Source organism: Astyanax mexicanus, chromosome 16 (assembly GCF_023375975.1).
Source record: "Astyanax mexicanus isolate ESR-SI-001 chromosome 16, AstMex3_surface, whole genome shotgun sequence".
In the NCBI taxonomy this organism is placed as follows: Eukaryota; Metazoa; Chordata; class Actinopteri; order Characiformes; family Acestrorhamphidae; genus Astyanax; species Astyanax mexicanus.
Genome location: NC_064423.1, coordinates 29,216,133 through 29,239,031, shown reverse-complemented (window position 1 = coordinate 29,239,031; position 22,899 = coordinate 29,216,133). Strand labels below are relative to the sequence as shown.

The 22,899-nt window shown below is 37.0% G+C and overlaps 1 protein-coding gene across 3 annotated transcripts in view; it reads right to left on the bottom strand.

The window, feature by feature from the left end:
* Window positions 1-674: 674 nt before the first annotated feature.
* ntrk3b (neurotrophic tyrosine kinase, receptor, type 3b) overlaps window positions 675-22,899 on the bottom strand; it is a 185,017-nt gene continuing 162,792 nt past the window's right edge. For all 3 annotated transcript variants that reach the window (XM_049465843.1, XM_049465842.1, XM_049465841.1), the window contains 5 exons: window positions 21,442-21,572; window positions 16,518-16,690; window positions 11,729-11,972; window positions 3,587-3,745; window positions 675-2,295 (listed from right to left, as the gene is read on the bottom strand). In XM_049465843.1, coding sequence (XP_049321800.1) covers window positions 2,110-2,295; window positions 3,587-3,745; window positions 11,729-11,972; window positions 16,518-16,690; window positions 21,442-21,572 — 893 coding nt within the window. In that variant the 3' untranslated portion in view covers window positions 675-2,109. The remainder of the gene's footprint in view (window positions 2,296-3,586; window positions 3,746-11,728; window positions 11,973-16,517; window positions 16,691-21,441; window positions 21,573-22,899) is intronic.

Genomic DNA, 22,899 nt, shown 5'->3' with positions numbered 1-22,899 from the left:
AATGACAGAACACCAGAAAATAACAAACATTAGAAAAAAATATGTTTTTAGAAGTAATTTAACGCCACAGTTTTTTTTTTATAATTCATTTAGCTATTTTACATTTGATTACACACACACACACTCCAATTCCCCCCAAAAACATATGGAATATAAAAAATACAAAGCAAATAAAAGCCTTTCTAACTGGGCAGACATTGAAATATTTGGAATATATTTATTAAAAAGATATAATCTAAACATCACCAGCTACTTTTGGGTGCTCCATTACTGCCATACAATCTATGACGCCACATTCGACAGTTTGTTCCTCTGTATTTGTTTTTTGTGTCACTGGGTCCTCTTATATTGTATTTTGGCTCTTCAAGAAATATAAGATTCAGGAGCAAAATAAAAAAAAATCAGAGGACCCAGTCATATTATGAGAAAACATAAGCAACTCAAGACTAAATGTATATATTTTTCTTTATCCCACTGAATAATAACACTCAATAATATCAATCAATATAATATGTTTTGGGTTTTTGGATCCTGTCACATGACGTCCCACTATCATATACTGTAAATAACCGCATACAATTAACTAGCATTGCAAAATCTTTTAACTGACAGTAAAGTTGTCAATTAAAATAATATATTGTAAAATTAGAAATAAAAGCATTTCCAACAGAGCAGATTTTTAAATATTTATTTAATACATAATCTAAACATACATTTGTCGTTTGTCTTTAGCAAACGTTTTTCGGTACTGCAAAGAGGCAAGAGAATCTGAAGTCATCAAAATGGTGACGTTGCGAAAGATTTCGGTGTAAAATAACTACAGACACACCTATTGCAAAAAAGAACACAGAATTGTTTCGCTACAGACGACAACACCGTGAGATCGTTAACTTCCGATGCGATGGCACTGATAATATCACATACGTATGAAGGGTATGCAAAACATTGCGTCAAATGGGTGTCCGTTCAGAACTGTGTCAGGAGGCCTGCAGTTTGTTCTTTTGCCACATTAAGGTTTTTTTTTTTTTTTTTTTTGCAACTTTGAAAATAAAGCAGTATACCATTTCTTCACGATTTTGCGGGCAGCTGATGTTTCCTCCACAGCTGTCTTGCAGCAGTTCTTTCCAGATCTGGCTCCATACGGGAAATGAACTGACCGTAAAAGCGTGGGTGGATTAAGTGTTGCACTAGTGGTCACACAGAACAATATTTATGCCCTCTTTATGGTTGAGTGTTTAAAAAGTCTATGCTACCAACCAACCACTGGGTTGAGAGAAAGAACAAAAAAAAGGAAAAAACAAAAAACGAACAAAAAGAAACGACCATAAAAAGAAAAGAAAATAAGTTAAGTTGACAAGTATATAAATTTACAGTATGTACAATCACATACAATTAAAATATACCTATATTTTAGTATTCTAAAGACGCTTCCCACTCAAGAACTCTTCACCGACAAATTAAACTGACAAATGAAATTTAATAGCCGATTATAAAAAAAAAAGCGAAAGATATGAAAGAAATGCTAACTAGCTAGCTAGAAAAAGAGCCTAAATTTAGTAAGGCTTTTCTGATTAAGACCCAACTTTGAAAAGCAAGAAAAATAAAAAATAAAAACAGAAAAAAGTAAGAAAATGAAGATTTTTTCAACAGAAATGAAAATCTACCAACAGCGCTGAACACAACAGGCACCCATACCTTCCAAAATGAAACTAAATAAATAAAAATATATTCATATATGTATATATACGTTTATAAAATGAAACACTGGAAAGCTTTTTTTTCATTAGACACGTGGTTGCCATGTCAAAGGCAACAATTTCCTTTGACACAATTTTTGTTTGTGTGTATTTTGTTCATCAGCTTTTAGGAAAATGTTTCTCTTCGTAGAATTCTGTACACTATATACTGTACTGAGTAAACAAAATGTAAAAGTACTTGTTTTTAAATATTTTTTTCTTTTTTATATTCCAGTGTATTGAAAAAAGGTGTTGCAGGCACTTAAGTCCATCCCCAGCGTGTAGGTGATTTTACAGTGGAGTAGTAAGGTTAGGGGCTGTTTGGTTATTCCTGGATTGCGTTGGCCTCGGGCGAGGGTGAAACACGCCGGCGTTAGCCGAGGATGTCCAAGTAGACGGGTGTGGCTTTGCCTAAAGCGTAAAGGACTTTCTGAATGTCTTTGATGTTCAGTCGCTGCTGCGGCTCGCTCTGCCAGCAGCCCAGCATGAGGTCGTAAACTTCCTTCGGACAAAGGCGGGGCCGGTCCAAAACCCGGCCCTGTGTAACGTACTCGATGACCTGCAGGAGGAAGGAGACGTAATATTTCATATTAAACTACAGAGATTAGATATATAAAAAAAAAATGAAACAAACAAAAAAAAAAAAATACTGAAACTTAGCTGTAGAATTTATAGAATGTAATCAAAACACAATGCTATTTTAAATTAATACATCTGAATCTTTCACAATTCTTCGCTGCAGCTTCAGTTTTCCACATCTTTGCAACTGAGGGCATGCTTCACTCTGCTGACAACTTTTACGGAGATGCGGATTTCATTTTCCAGCAGGACTTGGCACACTGCCCACACTGGCAAAAGTACCAATTGGCCTTATACTGTATAATATTCTAATTTTCTGAGACACAGATTGTTGGGCTTTTATTGAATGTAAGCCATAATCATCCACAATAAAAGTAATAAAGGCCTAAAATAGATCACTCTATGGGTAATACATCTATATAAGATTATGAGTTTCATATTTTGAACTGATTAACTGAAATACAGTAGCTTTTCAAAGAGATTCAAATTTTTTGAGATGCACCTGTATTGTCTATATACAACGCCAATTCCCAAAAATGTGGGAGGCTGTGTAAAATATAAAATAAATGTAAACATAACCTGTGTAATACCATGATTTGTAGATGTCACAGACAAAGGTGGAACAAAATACCGATCTTGCAATATATGTTGTATTGTATTGTGATTTATTATCGATGCATTAAATTAATATTTTTATTGAAACCCAGGTGCTCTTAGCTTCCTATGACTTGCCTCTTAATTTGACTTACAGTCTATGAATAAACAAACAGCCCCTAACCTTACTGCTTCATTACTTCACATGGTGGCACTCATCTAATGAATAGATTAAACCTGCGGTGAAGAATGTTGGTTGTTAAATTCTGTTAAACTGACACCAATAAATCCATAACTCCCTAACCTATAATTAACTTATCTAGGAGTATTTTATCCTCTTCAGTAACACATATGCAGCAAAGTTGACAAAAATAGAAATAGTGATGATATTTTACATAGATAAATATATACTTTTTACAGTTTATTCAAGAAAGTCTAACTAAAATAAAATATTAACCTATTAACCAGTCATAAATCAGATAAAATGATTTAATCCCTGTTTCTACATTAAAAACAGGTTTGATTATGTAGCTACACACATCATCACACTCTCACAATCCCACACTAAACGTCTGAAATCTCAGAGCAGACGAGACAGCGCTCCGACACACACTGGCTACCTGCCCTGGAGATCACACTCGGCTTCTATAAATGCGATCTGTGAACATCTCCCATACCTCGTTATTGGACAGCTGAAACCACGGCTGTTTCCCGTAGGTGAAGATCTCCCACAAGATGACACCGAAGCTCCACACGTCACTCTCCGTGCTGAACTTCCGGTACATGATGCTCTCGGGTGGCATCCAGCGAATGGGCAGCATGGTGTGTCCACCCACCTGAAGGAGGAGAGATTACACACCACAATTACTCACAGAACACACGTCACACACACACTGACAGCACGGGCGCATGTTGACTCTCAGCCCCGTAAGTGTGTAAACAGCAAACACGGCCTGAGTATACAGGATTACCAACAAGCAGTTCTAAGTGTTAAACAAAAGCATTACGCATTGTGATATGAATTATATATCAGCTGTAGGATTGTACACATCCTACCCATACCATATCTGAGTTTGTAGGTAGAATAAGAGATGTTTTAGTATAAATTATGTGTAATGAAGAGTTATTATTGTATATAGAAGAAAGTGGAAACTGGAGTGGTTACTATATAATATAAATGTAGTATAAATGCAATTCATTTCATAATTCATTTCATAGTCTCTAATGCTTGTGTTTGTTATTTTTAGATTTGAATGAGAGATGCTTGGCTAATGTTGCTATAAAATCCTAGTTAAGCACCAAATTAAACACTGATAGTCGAAAAGAAAAAACATCTGGATAAAGGCTGAATACCAAGAACATTTGTTTCTCCAAAGTTTTTATTCATTTTGCCACTTTTTTCAACACTAAATAAAAGAAAGTCTAAATCTATTTAATAAAATAAATATATAAATAGCATAAAAGGGAGCACAATTCTTGCTGTCATTCTAGGTTAGTTTAGTATCTAAAGCATCAGCAGTTGTTGGCTTGCTTACAGGCTAAATATGGCCAGAGAGAAATAACCTCCTTTAGAGACCCGTCAGTCCATTGTTGGGTTAAGGAAGAAAGGCTACTCAATGCGAGATACTACCAAGAAACTGAAAATATCTTACCATGCTGTTAACTACTCCCTTCAAAGAGTGAAACAAGCTGGCTCTAACAAGGACAGAAAAAAGAGTGGGAGACCCCGCTGCACAACTGTGCAAGAAGATGTGCAGTGTGAAATGGGATTGATGACAGTCTAAGTCCTGTGTTTGTTAGCAATGTTAGTCTAGCATCTCCCATTCTGACCTAAAGAAGCACACGTTAGATATTAAAAGTGTCTTGGCTAATTGACTATCTTGGAGTAATAAATCAATTGTTATTTGTATTTGTCACTAAATGACTCCTTTACGTTATGTGCAACTGTATGTATATTTAAAAAGTACAGCTTAATAAATGTACTAACTCTGATTGAGGGTTAAATCCGACATTTAAACTTCTGATAATGTGACTTTTATCTTCTAAATCTGACAAAATTCATCCCAACTAAACTAAAAGTCTGCTCCTTTTTACAACCTTTTAATGTGTCTGACAGAATTTGGATGATAAAACCTAGGTTATTGATTAGGTCAGGGAGTATAATACATTTTTAAGTCATGAAGCTCATCTTGTCTCTCTATCCTTCTCTCTCCTCCTCTCTGTCCCTGTGAAATCCTCGGCTGGTGGAGACATAATTGATTAAACAATAATGTATTAATCATGCTAACACTCTGCTTTCATTAGACTGGATTATTCTCAGATCTATTCCCCATTCATGTCAACTGTACTACATTCATCATATCTGTGACAGTGTGCAGAAGAGTTACTTTACAATGGACTGGCTGGCAGACCCTGTTCTTTCTTTCCAATTTACTGGTCTTTCTACAGAACCTTGTATATTGACTTGCTTGTGTATATATACATATACACACACCTGTATAAGTTGTGAGGTGTTATCTCGTGTTAAGTTGTACAATGTATATTGTCTCTGTTTAAAAAAAAAATCAAAAAAATATTTCTGTCTCCTTCTACTATAAACTTTTTATTTTGGACATACAAGTATATATATATGTATACATGTAAATACAACAGTATATATACACAGTAATAATCAAAAGTTTGGACACACCGCTTCTCATTCAATGTATATTTTTTATTTTTTTATTATTTTTTACATGTAAAATGAAGACATTCCACTATAAGCTATACAGGAACACTTGGAGAATTGTTCTGCAAACAAAAGTGTTGAAGAGACCAAAAATGTAAGCAGCCACATTTATCTTTGAGGACAGATCTGCACATTCTTGGTATTTTAATCTCAGTGTCTTCATGAAGGAGAGTTACCTGGAATAGTTTTCTCAGCGTCTTGAAGGAGTTTCTGGAGGTGCTGCACTTTTTCAGCAAGTTGCTGCTTTTTCTTCACGTTGTGAAGCTCCAGCTCATCCAAATCACCTCAAAGCACCATCTCAGTTCATCAGGTTTAGATCAGGGGATTTTTTTTTTACTGTTTACTACATAATTCAATATGTGTCCCGTAAGTGTTTTCTTGTCTTTAATATTAATCTACAATTTAGAAAATAAAGGAAATAAAGGAATAAATAAACACACTGAATGAGAAGGTGTACCCAAAATTGGTACTACTGGTACTTTACATTTATTTTTACCTTTAAAAAACACAGATCTTTAAATTGACAAATAAACATTTATCTACCTTTTTATGCTATTGATAGTGACACTTTTTGCTGAATCAAAGTCTGGTTTAAACACAATAGCAGACTTTTTAAATATGCTCATTTACTTGCTAATACAACACAACGCAACTTTACTGTCTCTTGACATTAATAGGTGAATAGCTTCTCCAGCGTTCTGCTTCTCGCCAGATTAAACCAACTAATTGAGTTACGGTGAGTTTAAATGACCTGTCTGTGGTGCGCACACACACAAACACCAGCCCCTCCGCACATGCAAATGACTCCAAATCCCTCTTTAAAGAGGGCGAATTAAAACTGGTTAAACAGGCGCACAAATGACACCGCTATCACCTTGGGCTTTGCGGCTGAGGCCAGAGCAATTAGCCGAGCTGGGTGGCAAATTAATAAGCCAGGAGAAAAAAAAAACACACACAATATATATATATATATATATATATATATATATATATATATATATATATAAAGAGTAATCATCATCTCGCTAGCAATTACCCACACGTTTTGCATTCGCCTGGGTCCTGGTGTGGTTTCGGGGAGAGAAAAATTTGCTTTCTCTTTCACTGGAGTGTAAACTGGATTACAGGCCAGTCAGTGGCTCTATGGTGGAGGGAGAGATTGGATTAGTGGCGTGGAATGTGGTGCAGCATGGCAGGGGATGGATTACAGCCCCTCAAGGACCAACTCACCAGGCATTCTCGCTTTTAGGAGCTGGAGAAGCAGATTAGACCAGGCAGATAAAGCTATTTTACCCGTTTATTTACTGCTTTAGTGCTCCAAAAACAATTAGCAAAAAAAAGGCTGTTATGCAGATGTTATGTTAATTTATTGAATGTGTGTGAATCAAACGTACACGTTACTCTCATGTAAACAGTATTACTAATAACACCGACTACAGACGTCCCAAGTGTCCTGGAAGTCGCGGGAGTCTACTGCATGTCAATATTGCCCGCAAGTCTGTTAAAAAACTCCCGTAATCTAGCAAACGAACACAGGCAGCACACACTTTATTTCCCTAATTGTGTGAGGGAAAGAGAGAGAGAGAGAGAGAGAGGCGCTCCCCTCATGTGCATATTCAAGAAGCGAATTCAAAACAGAGAGGGTTCTAATTGGCCTGTCCCCTCCTGGATGAGATGCGAGAAAAGCATCACCTATTAAAACTCATTTCGCCTCTGAATTCTCCAGTATATCCAGATATGGAAAGTCCTACCCACTGTGCAGTTTGTTTTAGCATTGACAACTAGGGACTAAATGATTGCAAAAGGAATTTTGAGGTGAGTTAATGTAACTATATATATATATATGCAACAAGGATGTCTGCAAACATCCTTAACAGGCTGAAGTAATTTTTACACAACAGCTATTTACATCTATCAATTTATTTAATTAATTGGATAAAACTTAAACCTTAAACATAAACCTGGCATTTACTGGCTTTCCCAGCCAGCTCTCTCCCTCACTCCCTGCACTGTATACAATGTATAGCATTCTAATACTCAACAAAGCCAGAGGGTGGGCCTGCTAGAAGAAACACTGAAAAATCCTAGAAGAAACAGTGTCTTGATAAAAGTTTAGCATATTTTTACGTGTGTTTTTTACGTGTTAAGATGAATTTCTTTTTTTTCTCAGCATCTTTATGTTCATTTTTCTTTTAGCTTTAGGAAAATAATAATGAACTTTTTTTAAAAACAATGCCAACCTGCCCAGAGAGAAATTTGTGCCCTGCAGATAAAAAAGATCTGACTAATTTGTTTATCCATAAAATAAAGCCTATTAAGACATTAATTGTCAAAAGTGAAAATGAAGCCTGTGCTGATGCAAAATGTATGTAATATTTTATGCAAATCGAAATAAACATCACATTTTTGAGTGGAATTTTGTGAATAATCCTTGTTTTACAGGTGTGATAGAGCCCTTTCAATAAGGTTTTAATATTTCGTAACCAGGCAACTGTCAAGTAGGCTTGATTTAGAAGATTTTTGGCAATATGCACAGTAAAAAGGCCTGTCTGACACGGCTGACCTGCAGATTTAGCCTGCTTGCAGCTGGTTATCGACTCTTCCAGGCAGCAGGGCAGCCCCGAGTCTCCTCAACAATAATCCAGCCGACATTCGCAAAACTCCACTTGGATTGCTGTCGCTTTCTTTAAGGGGTTGCTGCTGAGCTTTTGAATGAATGAAGCAGGTTGTTGGTAAAAACTCACAAGATGTGTGTGCTTGGGGGTCTTTTTTTTATGAAAATATATGGTGCCAATAAGTGCATGTTTATCTGCTCCAGAGAGTCCTGTTCTACTGGCAATACTTCTCTACAGGGAATAGACAAGAACCAAAATAGTATTATTTTAGAGGTGGCTGAGGAACGCCTGTATTTGCTGTGATGTGTTAACTTGTGAGTGTGAGGCTGAAAACTGATCAGTGTGTTTATGGCAAGGCGATTATTTGGAATTATTGAAGTTGAGGTCTGATAGTGGGTGCCAGATTGATGGAACATTTCATTTTAATATTCCAATTTGTGCAGGCAAAATGTAACATTCCCACTTTACTGTGTGTGGGGTCTAAATTTATGCTTCTCAGAGTGGCTCATCTGATTGCATAGACACAGCCAGTCACGATATTTACCACCCACTGCACTGTCCACTGCTGGTAGTAATGCTTTCTATGATGCATTACCGCTAGCACAGTAGATTGAGGAAAAAGAAAAAGAAAGGGTTTCTTTCAGGGATGGCCGAGGAATGCCCACACATGTATAGGGGCAGCATCTGGCTAAAATTGTCCGTGCAATCAAATAAGCGACTCCACTCATGCTGCTGTCACTTTCATTGAGGGTTTGCTGCAGAGCTTGTGAATGAATAGAGGCTGGCTCTTGATGAAAACTCACAAGACGTGTGTATATGTAAATATGTGTGAATGCGTGTGAATGCATGTGTCTGGGGGTCTTTTTTTTTTAGTGGAAATGTTTTACACCATTACGGCAGCAGTTAAAGAGTTATCAAAAGATCTTACACACAGGATACTTGACAAGCCATTAAGACGATAGGGAGTCAATGCGCCGCTTTCAATAGGCCGACAAAAGGGTCTGGATTGGCTGCTGGTGAAAAGGCCGCTATCTCTGCCTCTCCTGCTCGCGCACAATGGTGCAGCTCCTGCTGGCCAGACGCTGGAGCCCCAGAGGACGGGCAAACGTCAATATGACTAGCGGCGTGTGGATTGTGTGCTTGGCAGAACCCCTATTTATAATCACTCGACACAGTGAACGTGTCCAATGCGGTTATGATTTCCTAATCTCTCGGCTCTGTCAATATTGCAGCCTGTGCCTCTGTGTGTGTGTGTGTGTGTGTGTGTGTGCGCGCGCATGGGAAAGATGCTATCGGGTGATGCAAGACTAGTCTTCCAGTTCCTGCCCTGGTCTAGACAGATGCATCCTTCACTTTCTTTGAGCAGCAGTCCTCACAAACACACACAAACACAGCGCTGTCACTGTCATTTCTAAACCACACAGCTCTCATAATTTCAGTTTTTCATTTTAAAACATCAGCTTTCCTTTACATATTGCAAACACTGCAGGATAAATGGATCAACAGAGCATCACAAAACATTGTATTTACCATCTAGAGCAGTGAGTCTCAGCCAGGAGTCTAATATGTCTTTCTGATCCAACATAAACTCTGACATGAGACAGACAATACATGATGTATGAAATTTCATTTATTTTTTCAAGTCATGGGACATGATACTAGTTCCAGTCCAATGCCTTCTGGCATGTCATGTACAATGCCAGCTAAAGAATGCTACACCAACCTGTGGTATGTGTGTGTGTGTGGTCTCCTGGATTGAATGTGGAAGTGATTTCTGCCAGAGTTGCCAGATAATTCGAGCCAGACACCACCAGTCATAATCATTACCACCTAATACGAGTTGTAATGCTTTTTATGACCCATTACTGGAAACACTATGGATTGAGGAATGTTACCATATTTTTCACACTATAAGACATATTTAAAACCTTTTAATTTTTCTCAAATCATCAGTGCACCTTGTAAACCTGTGCGTCTTATGTATGAATTTGATCAGTTAAGTTGTAAGGAGCAGTAAAGACATTTAGCTGAAGTACAGAGTTATAAAGGAGTTTCAGTTTAGTTCTTCAGCACCAGGGGCTGGAGTAGTATTAGCATTAGCCACTAACCGCTATTTTCCCGTTCAGAGGTGAGTATTATCCGGCTGTAGCCTGCTCCTAACCCCTGCTAGCACTGCTAGTGGTTAGCCGCTAATGCTAATGCTTCAGCCTTAGTGCTGGAGAAATTCAGGCATCTAAGGGAGCTATAAATAAACTGAAGTGCTTTACTCACCCAAATAATCAGTTTTCAAGAGAGAACTCTGTCTAGATTAACATCCAGCGCTCGTTTTAAACAAAGTCTTTTTTTAATTATAGTTATTTTACTTAGCTTTGCTTAACTCAGTTACCTACCCCCCCCCCTCCAATCATCCAGCCAGTGTCGAGACCTGCTGAATTAGAAGTTCCTTATAGTGTCTCTTACAATGCGCCTTATGTAAAAAATATACCACAAAATAGACGTTCACTGATAGTGCGCCTTATAATCCGGTGCGCCTTATAGTTCGAAAAATATGGTACATGCCAAAACAACTTTGAAAATTTAAAGTCCTTTTAATCTGTTGCACGCAATACTACATCTTCCTTTTACTCAACTCAACTCGATTGTTACTCACAAGGCAAGGCAAGGCAAGGCAAGTTTATTTATATAGCACCTTTCATACACAACGGTCATTCAAAGTGCAAGATAACCCCTAACAACTTATACAGATGTGTTGGTCAGTGTATGTGAGCTTAAATAAACATAGATGGTTGCCATGGTGTTTCAAGTTGTTTGCCATTTGCCAGTCTGCACAGTTAGACTGTATATATGCAATAAATCCAAGGGGGTGTATATATTTGCCTTTGCAGCCATTAAGGCTTTTTTAACATTTCTTAATCAGCTGTTTTGGTGGTGTGACGAGAAGATCCATCTCTGCATTTTTGCTATAAAATCATAAAATATGGCACTGCTCATTCAATACTCCTCCAAAAAGTGAGAATGTTAAGGTGACAGAAATTCAGTCAGTAGACATAACATTTATTAATTGACAGTGTGCAGAACTTGATTGGGAAATGTGCAAATAAGAAGAACCCATTTAGATCTTTGAATCAGCTTACAAAAATATAAAAGCATGTGAAAATGATGGTGCGAGCTGGTCATCCAGGTCACAAGACAACACTAGAACACACTCTTGGCTGATTTTGTGTTACCCTAGATTTAAAGTTATAAATTATGTAAATCTGACTGCACTGACTCCAACCCCTCAAACCTTATTATTCAGACTTATTATTCAATTATTAATCATAAAGCTTGTTATTCTCTAACTAAATTACATTATTCATGAACTACTATGCATGTGAGCGAGATGTACGCATATACTGCAGTTCTGAGAGTGATAAACAGACCCCTCTTCACAGTTGTGGGTGTTTAATAAGTGCAGTAACAGCAGTGATACTCACCCGATAATAGTCCATGCTGTAGATGTCTCTGGACATGCCGAAGTCACCAATCTTGACCAGCAGGCCGTTCCCCACCAGGCAGTTACGTGTGGCCAGGTCACGGTGGACAAAGTGCTGGGAGGAGAGATACACCATCCCAGCTGCAATCTGGGTGGCAACATGCAACATCTGCGATAGACCCAGCTCCCCGTTACTTTGCATGGGATGGCCGTCCACTAAGATGGTGCCGTCTGGACCATGAGCCCTGAAGAGTCAAGGAGCAAACATAGAAAGAGCCAAAGGTGTCAAAAGTATTCACATTCATTATTCAAGTAGAAGTATAGAAACTAAGGTTTAAAATATTTAGTAGTAAAGCTCAAGCTTTTTACTCAAGTAAAAGTGTAAAAGTACTGGTTTCAAAACTAGTTAAAGTATAAAAGTGAAAGTAATGTACAGGTGGAAAAATTGCCATGAAGGACAAAAGCTTAGGCCGCATCACAGGGTCCTATAGTGCATTAGCCACCCCCCTCCCCAAAACACATTTTTCAAAAAGCCATAGATTATGATATTGTATTAAAATGTAAATGTTACATTTAAGTACAATGTTTGAGTACAATGTAAATATATTAGAAAAGCTTATTTAGGTGTTTGACTTGAGTACTTTTGAGTCTCTGCACGAATCATCTTCATACTAAACTACATACGTCTACTATGTTCTTGTGTATAAACCAATAGGGTGTCAGATTGGTATATGTTTATACTTCTCATCAAACCACAATCACATTCACTCTGGATAGGTTTTTGTTTTAACGCTGAGAAGCCGTAATTAAAACAAGCTGAAATGAAATAGGAGTAACGAGGCTATTTATAAAATGTAAGGAGTAGAAAGTACAGATAATTGCATGAAAATGTAAGAAGTAGAAGTGAATTTTTTTTTACTCCAGTTAAGTATAAATAACCAAAATATCTACTTCGCAAGTACTTATACTATTTCAACAGTGTGTTTTTTTTCTACCGTATCATGCAAAAATTGTTGGCTCCTTATCTGGACAGTAAGTGTTTGTTTACTCAGGAAAACACTCATATTAAAATAAATACAAATAACATGCAAAGTACAGATTTTACATCACTGTGCTCATTAAAACATCTCCAAAGCTCTTCTAATGGGAGGTATTTATTCAGTTTATATTTTTCTTACTATAATTTTTCTGCCATATTTTTGTTGAATAACTTGTCCATTTTTTAAAATACCGACACCATTCCAATCCAGATTGTTCAAATTGTGCTTGTATACAGCTTTTGAATATGTGCATTTGTTTCATTACTCGCTCCTCCCTTTTACACCCATTCATTTTTAATACACACCCAAGCCACAGGGAGTTTGTGTCCTAACTGCCACCAAAAATCATCTGCTCCCTAAGAGGGGCTGATCTCTAATCCACAGACATGCTGACCCACACTACTCTATTAGTAATTTCTTGTTCCTTCCATTCACTCTCATTATTTGTCATCCAACCATATGGAACAAACCTGTAAGCATACAGTGAACATTTGATGCACCTTTGCAACCAACAATTATACCACAGCAACATTTTAGCTTAGGAACCACCTAGCAGCAACCAGTGAAAACTACTGGGAGCCACTTTAGATGTGCAATAATTTTGTGTTTCTTTAAGGCAATGTGTTTTTTTCTAGTTTATATAATTGAGTTTGGTAAATCAGTGTGCATAATGTTGGAACCAATCTTTTTTCTTTAAACTAGCTAACAAGATCTTATCTACTTTCTTTAAAATAAAAGCAAAAACATTCTCATTGCTAAGCTACATGGTTTTAAATCATGGGTTTAGGTGTCTGAAACTTGTGCGCAGTACTGTATATGATGGCTCCAGTAGGATGTGTATAAGAGGCTTGTCCTAGATTGCATTGAAAGGTCAGGCTATGCAAAAAAGCTGCCTTACAGTCAATGGCATTTAATCTGTGAGCCGCTGGAGAACGTGCCCTAGCTCCGAAGGAGGTCGACGCGAAGCGAAATCACGACTTTTGTTTTCCATCTTTGCGCCAAACATAAACCACCTGTTGTTCTGGCTTTGTGACTTTGCTGATTTGCCTGCCCCCTCTTCCATTCTTGCTGAAAATAGCTCTCGGCTGATTGCGGCTGGATTTGCATGAGGCGGCCACCGCTTAAATTGTGCTTCAGCGTAATTTCTGCCTCTCTGATAGTCCTGGCAAGTGAAACGCCCCCTCACCGACGTGTTGGAGAGCTAACAATCAGGCAGTCTTTGAGTTAGAGAAGCTATTTTGCATGTAAAACACACTGGGGCTTGTCTCGCGAGCTGTCTTTAGGCCTGTTTAATTCCAGGCACGCCGCATCTGCATAAGGCCTAATTGGAGTCAGCGACCAGCATCACGCAATTCTTTGATGCTCATGAAAACCGACCAGCCTTGTGCCATTGCTCGGTTCGACAGAGAGTTTCGTCATTTGGTTTCTTCAAATGCTAACTCAGCGGAGCCCAAAGAACCCCTTCATATGCAAGAGACTAAACGCAACCCAGGTCACAATGGAATTACCTAATCTGGTATCACAGAGCTCTGCTGTAATCAGTTCACACTAAAGAAGCAGCCTCAGAACTTTTCCCCAGAGGAGGGGTGGCCTCTCTGTGTCTGTCACAGTCAAATAAAGGCGTTTGTTACTTTTGAACACACTGACCCTGGGCTTATTATTATTCAGTTATCAGCCCCAATGCAGAAACCATTATGACCCATTTAGTATTCATTTAGATTAGCACATTTTGTAGGGTTTTTGTTCAAAAGGTAAATGTTCAAGGTGGTAAATGTGTCAGTGAAGTAGTTATGAGAATGAATAATTGAAGCTTTGAGTTTGAGCAGGGTCAAGACTGGATTAATTGGTTAATGACAAATCTCTGCCCTGCAAAAAATGTATTTATCATTCCTGGGAGAATCCTTTTTACTAGTTTTGACATAAACATGAGACTAAGGTATAGTGGTAATTGCTGTGAAATTTAGCTCCTTAACTATGCAAATTTGTCAAGTTCAATTTTTTTTATTTTCAAAACCCAAGTCAATTATAAATAAGGCCAGTATAAAAACATTAACCATCACTTGTGCTCTACTGACTCTACTGACTGGTTCAGAGTGCTTGGGCCCTGCTGATTGCCGCTTGTGATGAAATCTGAGGACAGATGCTCAGCTCTCATTGTGTCCACGACAGTCCGTAATAATCAATGTGTTTCAAATCTATTTTAGATGAAGGCTTATAAATAAGTCTTAGTTGCTTAAAATAATAGTTTAGCTAAATTATTTTTTTTTTTTTAGAAATCCGTAAAATAAATTAAATTAAACTAATTAATGGATGAATCAAGTTTTTGATTCTTCCTCAGAATTTGTGAGACCCCCTTTTAAAACTAAAACCCCATCAATTCTAGTTATGTACGATGCATATTTGCTAAATTTAACACTTACTGTACAGAAATTCCAAATTAAAGATAAAGACTGGGGGTAAACTGACACATTTTTACACCCTAAAAAGGGTTCTGTGTAATACTTAGCAATGAGTTTTTAGCTTTTAATTTTGTAATAATTCTCCAATAATGTAATACATGTGTGCATTATCTTGATCAAACATTTAACGATGCACAATAATCTAATGATCTACTTAATAATGTAATATAACCATCAATGTAATACTTTATTGCATGACTGGGAATCAATTACAATTTCAGGTTGATCAGTTGTAATACTGCGTATTAAAAAAAATATTTACTGCAATAAGGGCAAACATATTTATTATTTCTGCACTTATTACATTTTTGGAACATTTCACAATACTAAAAGTTAGAGGGTTGCAGAACCTTTTTTATATTGATATAATTGCAAAACTATCTACATTTGTTTACTGTATTATTTTATATTGTTTATAAAATGCAATCTGGCCTTTGCAGACCTTTATGATCCAAGGCTAATATAAATAATCAAAACAAGAGAAAATAATCTTGTTCCATTAACGTACATAAAAAAAAGAAAAAAGAAAAAGAAAAAAAACTTTTATTCCCTCTCGTGTAAAGTTTCCATTTTGCAGATAGGGGTACTTAACCTGGGGACCTGACACTGTCTCTGAGGGATTATGAGGGCAATGCTAAACTGTATATGTGACTGGAACTCTTAAAGCTCGCCAGAGTGCAGTTCAAACTATGATAAACAACAAACTATAAGCACTATCTTTACTGAACTTTTTTTATCTTACCAAACTTAACTTGTATACAGTATATTTAATTTTTTATTTGCAAGTTTAGTAAAATAAAAGTGAATTTCAGTAAAGATTATTAAATATAAAGGACAGGTTGAGGTTGTATTTTGTGGTTTTCCATCGTTTAAAAGTGAACCTGCAGATGTACTGATTAATGTTCATTGTGATAAATGGTGAGGAAGAGCAGAATTCTGAATCTCTCAACATCAAACATGAAACTAAATCATCTGAATCCTAAAAAGAGGAAGCAGAGTGAAAGGTTAAGAAGCTCTAATTTATAGCATTACTCTAGTATAAGTAAACAGAATCTGAGACAGTCAGAGTACATCGTGTGCATCTTCCTCAGGACTGTGTCTTGGCGTGATATCTAGTCCTGCTAAATTACTCAGGACAAAAACAATCATCAAAATGCATGTCTGGCACGAGTGCAGAGTGTCACGGAGGTGATGAACAGCAGTTTAGATCAGCACTGCTGGAAGAACATTCATCTGTAAATTTCATATCTGCCCTGTCTCTGACGCGTCCCAGGGTTGGGTGTCCTCTTACCTCAAGAACTTGTTGAGATCTCCATGCTTCATGTACTCAAACACCATGATGAGAGGGTCGCTATCCACACACACGCCGTAAAACTTGACGATGTGATCATGCTGGAGGTTAGTCAGCAGCTCTGCCTCTCTCTGGAAGTCCTTCCTTGCAGCCAGAGTTGGATCTTTCAGGGTCTGCGAAAGCAAAAACGTTTGAGATCAGCCTGGATGAGGAAACACTCTCTAATAGATTAATCAGCAATTCTATATTTAAAAAATCTATTCAAAGCTTCTTAGTGAATCAGTAGTGATTAGCTTTGTCATCAATTTGCATGATGATAATGCATATTTTAAAATTCCTGTTCTCTTGCAGTGAGAAACTGCCTGATGAATATGCACTAGACTAGGTTGTATCAAGTTGCAGCTGTAAGTGCAATAATTTATCTTTCAACAGCTTTTAAACCTTTATCAATACTTTATATAATGATAATGTGAGTTTTGGAAGTCAACCTGAGGTATAATTATACGTTATTTGTTTTTTTAAACCTTAGTAATAGAACTAAATTGCAATGTTGCTTAAAATGTATTCAGAGCAACACATATTTGAATCTGAATGATCTAGAAGACTAGTTCATCTGACCCACTCTTCCACTGTTTAATGGTCTATCCCAGAGGCTTCTGATCCCAGAGAAGTTGACACTGCATCTGGCCATAGTTAACTTAACTTTTGATTTGCAAAGTTAAGTATTAAGTGGTATTAATGAATTGATGAATGATGGTTCTTGTTGTGTTGACTCCTGAGGGATCAGAGATTACAGGTGTCCAGCTTAGGCTTGTGCCCTTGCCATTTATGCAGTGAAAATCCTCCTGATTCTTTGGACTGTTTAAACCTCAGTTCTAAAATTAAACTGTCCCTTTCCCAACTAATGCAGGGCTGCAATGCAGATATGGATATATAATAAGGGGAAAAAGTCTTAAGTAAACTTAAGAAACACTCTTTTTATGTACATTGTTATGCATTTTCAATACTGTCCTGACCTATTCTGATTCAGTGTTGTACAGTTTAAATACTCTGATCACAAACTTTTCATCTCCAGACAGCTTCAGATAAGCAAATGCTCATTTCCTCAATGACTCCTGCAACTTCCCCCACGCTCCATTACTCTGGCACACCAGACAGTTCTTACTGAAATATAATCTAATCAATTACAGCATAATTACAAAATAACTCAACCTCAGCAGCACACGGTGTAATCTGACCGCCATTACAACACTCCGGAGCGAATCGTTCTGACACCAAGTTAAGGAATGTTCAGAGAGAGCATGGTGTAAACGCCACAGATGGCCCACCAGCCCCCTGTCAAGGGATCTGTTCATGTTCTGCAGCTCCACGCCACGTCCACAACGGTCTCATGGACTGGATTAGCAGACGCCCCATCAAGCACAGTCATGTGCTGTCTGCCTATCTGCTGCAACGTTCTGAACATTTTATTATTCAATGTTTGTGTCTGAATTCCATTGGTATTCTCACAGTAAACAGTTCTATGTGTTAGAAATATACAAAAAAAAAAAAACCTCAAATTTAGGTTTTAAGCAAGATTCATATTTAATGCCAGCAACCTGCATATATCTGCTACTAATGAATATTTAGAGCACAAACATTTGTGAATAAGTTAGCTGAAGGAACTGAGTGTGCAAACGTTACAATTTGCCCCAAAGGCAGAGTTAACTGTAATAGACTCTAATGAGCTAGTGTGGTAAACTGATGCAAACCACATTTTATTCAATACAGTTACAAAATGTTTGACTCAGGCAAGCTTTTTCAACATAAATACATATAAATGTGAATCAAAATTAGTATGACCAGATTTGACATTTAGCACTGAAGAGGGCCAGCAGCTACTTTTAAATCTTTAATCATATTTATTTAATATTTATTCAGATGTTTTTAGAAATAGGGTTGGTTTATTTTTTTATATATATTATAATTCATTATACAGATATCTATCTTTATCATGTCACACATTTTGCATTCATGTTATTTTTATTACTACTTTTATTATTTACATTACATTGTATTTTTATTCAAAATATTTCATATTTTCTCTTCTAAACAATAAAATATTGAACAATTTATATATAAATGGACACTACCCAGGTTCCAAATGTGTAACGTTTGCAACATGTAATTTATTGGCCAAAAAATTTTATTTCCTAGACAAATCACTTCTTTTAACAAAATGTTTCACAGTGTTTATTTGCACTTTAAATATTACAACGATAGCGAATACTTTTTGGTAATTATTTAAATGTATGTCAATAATCAATTAATAATTAAGTGTAATAATTCATTGTCTGATATTAAGGGTCGTGTTAAATGAATCAATCAATAACTACTTGGACTTCTTATACAAACTACTCTCATTATATAAACATTTACAGAATGCATACACTTGAGTAAAAAAGGGCAAAATTATTACTTCCTGTTTTGAGCATCAACCGCAGCAGCAGTATTATTACCAGCCCAAATTTGTTTTTAAATCACTGCATCCCTACTTGAAGCAATATATTGCCTACAGATAAAAAAAAAACAAAAAAAACACATATGGTTACAGTAAGCTATCTGACAGGAGTGTGTGGACTTGGCTGGTTTTGATTCAGTATATTGAATTAAAAGAGAAAATGTTTAATGCTGAGAGTGCAGTTTTCATGCTAAACGTCATTATGAGTCCTAAAAAGTAGCTCCAAACTATATTACTGCTGGTAGAGCAAAACATTATCGTCAATAAAACAGGATGTCTGCTTATATCACTTGGTAATAGAGAGAATCTGCCCTGAAGGCTTCTTTCTGGCATTTATTTAAATTCCCTGTCTGCTCTACGAGGCACAGCAGTGATGCTTGAAGAGATACTGTAGACTTGGAGAAAGATATACGACCCTAAAACATACAAAAATCAATACTACTAGAGGTCCTGTCTGCCTTCTATAAAACAAAGGCTAATGAACAGTGTTACAAGAGAGAAAAAAAACAGCCTGAAATAAAACCTGCAGTGATGTCAACCACAGTACAGTACAGTAACTGAGTTAACTCATATTGTTCACTTTAACATCTCTGGTCCAATGGGTGATCGGATCACAAATGATCGCCAAACATATACTCATTCACACCTGCTATTTTAAATGTGAACACTTGTGATGAGATTTTTTATATAATTTATGTTAAAGTCTTCCAATTTTTTTCCAGCTTTGTTTGAGTCTTCAGCTTAAACAATGCAACTGTACCATGCTCAGCTAACATGTGCAAATGGAAGACTATGTATGTTTCAGAAGCGACATAGTTAACACAGGTGTCTCTAAACACTTCTGAATGTGGTTTAAGTGATCAGATTACTAAACGATCTTAAAGTGTATTATACCTATTCACACCTGTTCCTTGCGCTCATCACTTGATGATCAGATCACCCAGGATGCATCTTATGGCCAGGTGAACGTGGACTCAGTTTTGCAAACAATACCTGCTGAGTTACATTAGTAAATGACATGTGGAAGCATCTGCCTATTCTCAGACTGCAGACCACCATAGTGTTGATGGGATTCACACTTATGATCTTTTGAGTCTCCTAACAAACAGACAGTTAGACAGTTGTGCCACCCTAGAGCTTTGGTGGCCCTACAGTCTAACTGCTGCTCATTTTTTCAGAAGGTCATGAGTTCAAATCCCAGCATGGGCTCAGTTCTCCACTGTCAACAGACATTGAATGGAGATTCCTATTTTTTTTAGGATCAACTCAATATGATTTCTTGACTAAACTAAAATGCAATAGTAAAAAAATAGATTTAGAAGAAAGGGTAGGCGATATATAATAATATCACAATATTTCAGGGTATTTGTTGTGATAACAATATTTTTGGCAATATATGCATATATGAAACAAACTTCTTCAATAATAACTTACAAAAAATAAATAATTAAATGAAACAAAAAAATGTACTACAATACCTGAGTGCAAATATTATAAAGAAACACTAAAGAACAGGTTCATAGGACGGGTTGGACAATGAAACTGAAACACCTGGTTTTAGACCACAATAATTTATTGTCTTGACGGACAATTCTGTTGGAACAAGGGGAGTTGAGCTGCACATTAAATTCTGCCGTGATTTGAGCAGCCGTAGTTTTATGTTTTTTGGATACAATCAGGGTTAGCACCCGAACATCCCTTTCAGACAGCTGTCTCTTGCATCCACAGTTAATCCTGTAGGATGTGGTTCGTCCTTCTTGGTGGTATGCTGACATTACCCTGGATACCGTGGTTCTTGATACATCACAAAGACTTGCTGTCTTGGTCACAGATGCGCCAGCAAGACGTGCACCAACAATTTTTCCTCTTTTGAACTCTGGTGTGTCACCCATAATGTTGTGTGCATTGTAATATTTTGAGCAAAACTTAACCTGCTAATTGAACCTTCACACTCTGCTCTTACTGGTGCAATAATGTGCAATTAATGAAGATTGGCCACCAGGCTGCTCCAATTTAGCCATGAAACCTCCCACACCAAAATGACAGGTGTTTCAGTTACATTGTCCAACCACTGTAAATATCAAAACAAATACAAAACTGCATTTAAGACAGATTATTGCTAGTATCAGGATACAATATGGCACACCCACATATAAGAACTTTTTTTTTTGAGAACAGTTTTTTTGTACAGTTTGTTCAAGCACAGCACACAGTTCATTGCACCAAAAAGAAGCTACTAGAAATGCTGCCTTTGAGTAACTCTCTCCAAATCTTTAACAATCCCAAATGGAGGGCAAAATGGCATCCCCTGCCCGACTATAGCATTAGCTGGAAAGGATGTGCGCAAGTAAAGCCCACATGAGGCCCGGCCTGAAGCACTTAAGCCAGCAGGCGGCGCCTTTAATTGAAAAATCAATCCCGTACCTTGACAGCTACCAGCATCTTATCCTTGGTAGGGCTGAGGTTGTAACACTCCGCCAAGAAAACCTTTCCGAAAGCCCCCTCGCCCAGTTCACGCTTCAGCACGATGTCCCGCCGGTTCATGTGCTGGACGTCTGAGGGAGGGAGAGAGGGAGAAAGAAAGAGAGAGAGAGAGAAACAGAAAGACCAGGAGAAAATTTTAATGAAGCACGGTTGTCTTTGTCAAGCCAATAAACAAAGCAAAAAACGAAAAAGAAGTAAACAGCCATTTTAACAAGAACAAGACGTCTTTAAAATTAGACCATAATGTCCAGAAAACATGCAGTACTCCAGCAGCTCTGACATCATTACCCTTTCTTTGTCCTCGCTAGGAACATTTCAAAGCCTATACCTCATGGTTCACAGCACTTCATTTAAAAATGTGAAGTGTGTATAATTGCTGTTATGCAAGTCTTCAGGGCAGTTAGGTTTGTGTCTTTTCTTTTTTAAGGAACGGTTCTATAGCTCCCGCCTTCCAGAAAACACCCCAACGCCACTCTCATAAATGCTAATCAGCCTTATAAAAGCAGAATGATGCTGAAAGAAGCTGGCATTCAGACCAATTAGCCAGATAATCTGGTGATGAAAGAAATCCACCTAGGGACAGAATAAAAAATGAGAGCTGCCAGTTTAAGTATGAGTGTGTATGAGTGCATGAGTGTGTGAATGTGTGTGTGTGTGTGTGTTTGGCCATGAATTTAGTTGTTTTTTTATTGCTAGTACACGCGAGGAGCTATAATTCTGTTTAATATGTTTTCATTTTTATTCTTTTAAACTGTTTTTAGAAAGCTAATGACCATAAAAAGTATTTCTTTAGCACATTTTGTTAAGAGAGTTTTTAATTTTTTTTTTTTTTTTTTTTAAGATGTTTGAAGGACAAATTAGATGCTCAAGGATAAAACACTAAAACACTATCAATGGTTTAAAAAAAATAATACATACACTACTGGACAAAAGATTTTGAACACCACTATTTTTTATCGGTAGTCCAGAAGCAGTGCTGCATGGCTCAGACAAGCAGACTGAGCTAAAGGCGTTGCCATGTGGGTCAGCCAGACATCTTCTTGTAACTGTTTTCTTTTGAAGGTGTAAGAAACAGTACTCACATCTCTCTGGCTTCATCTTTAATTTCTCCAAAGAAAAGACTTATACATTTAATAGTTAAAGCTATCTGTGTTTGTGTCTTTTTCTAGTGATTATGACAAACGTTTGAATGTGCAGTGTAAAAGCTGCAGTAAGAAGTGCATCCATTCCCAAAGCTAAGTTTATTTCTATTCTACAGAACAGCTGTAAGCTGTTAACCAATTAGTTGTTTTTTACAAAGCAACCCCCTTTCTTTTACTGTTTATTTTTTAGCTTTTAGTTTAGTTAATTTGTTCCCTGAAAATCTCAAATGCCAACACTTTTTTATTTTTTATTATA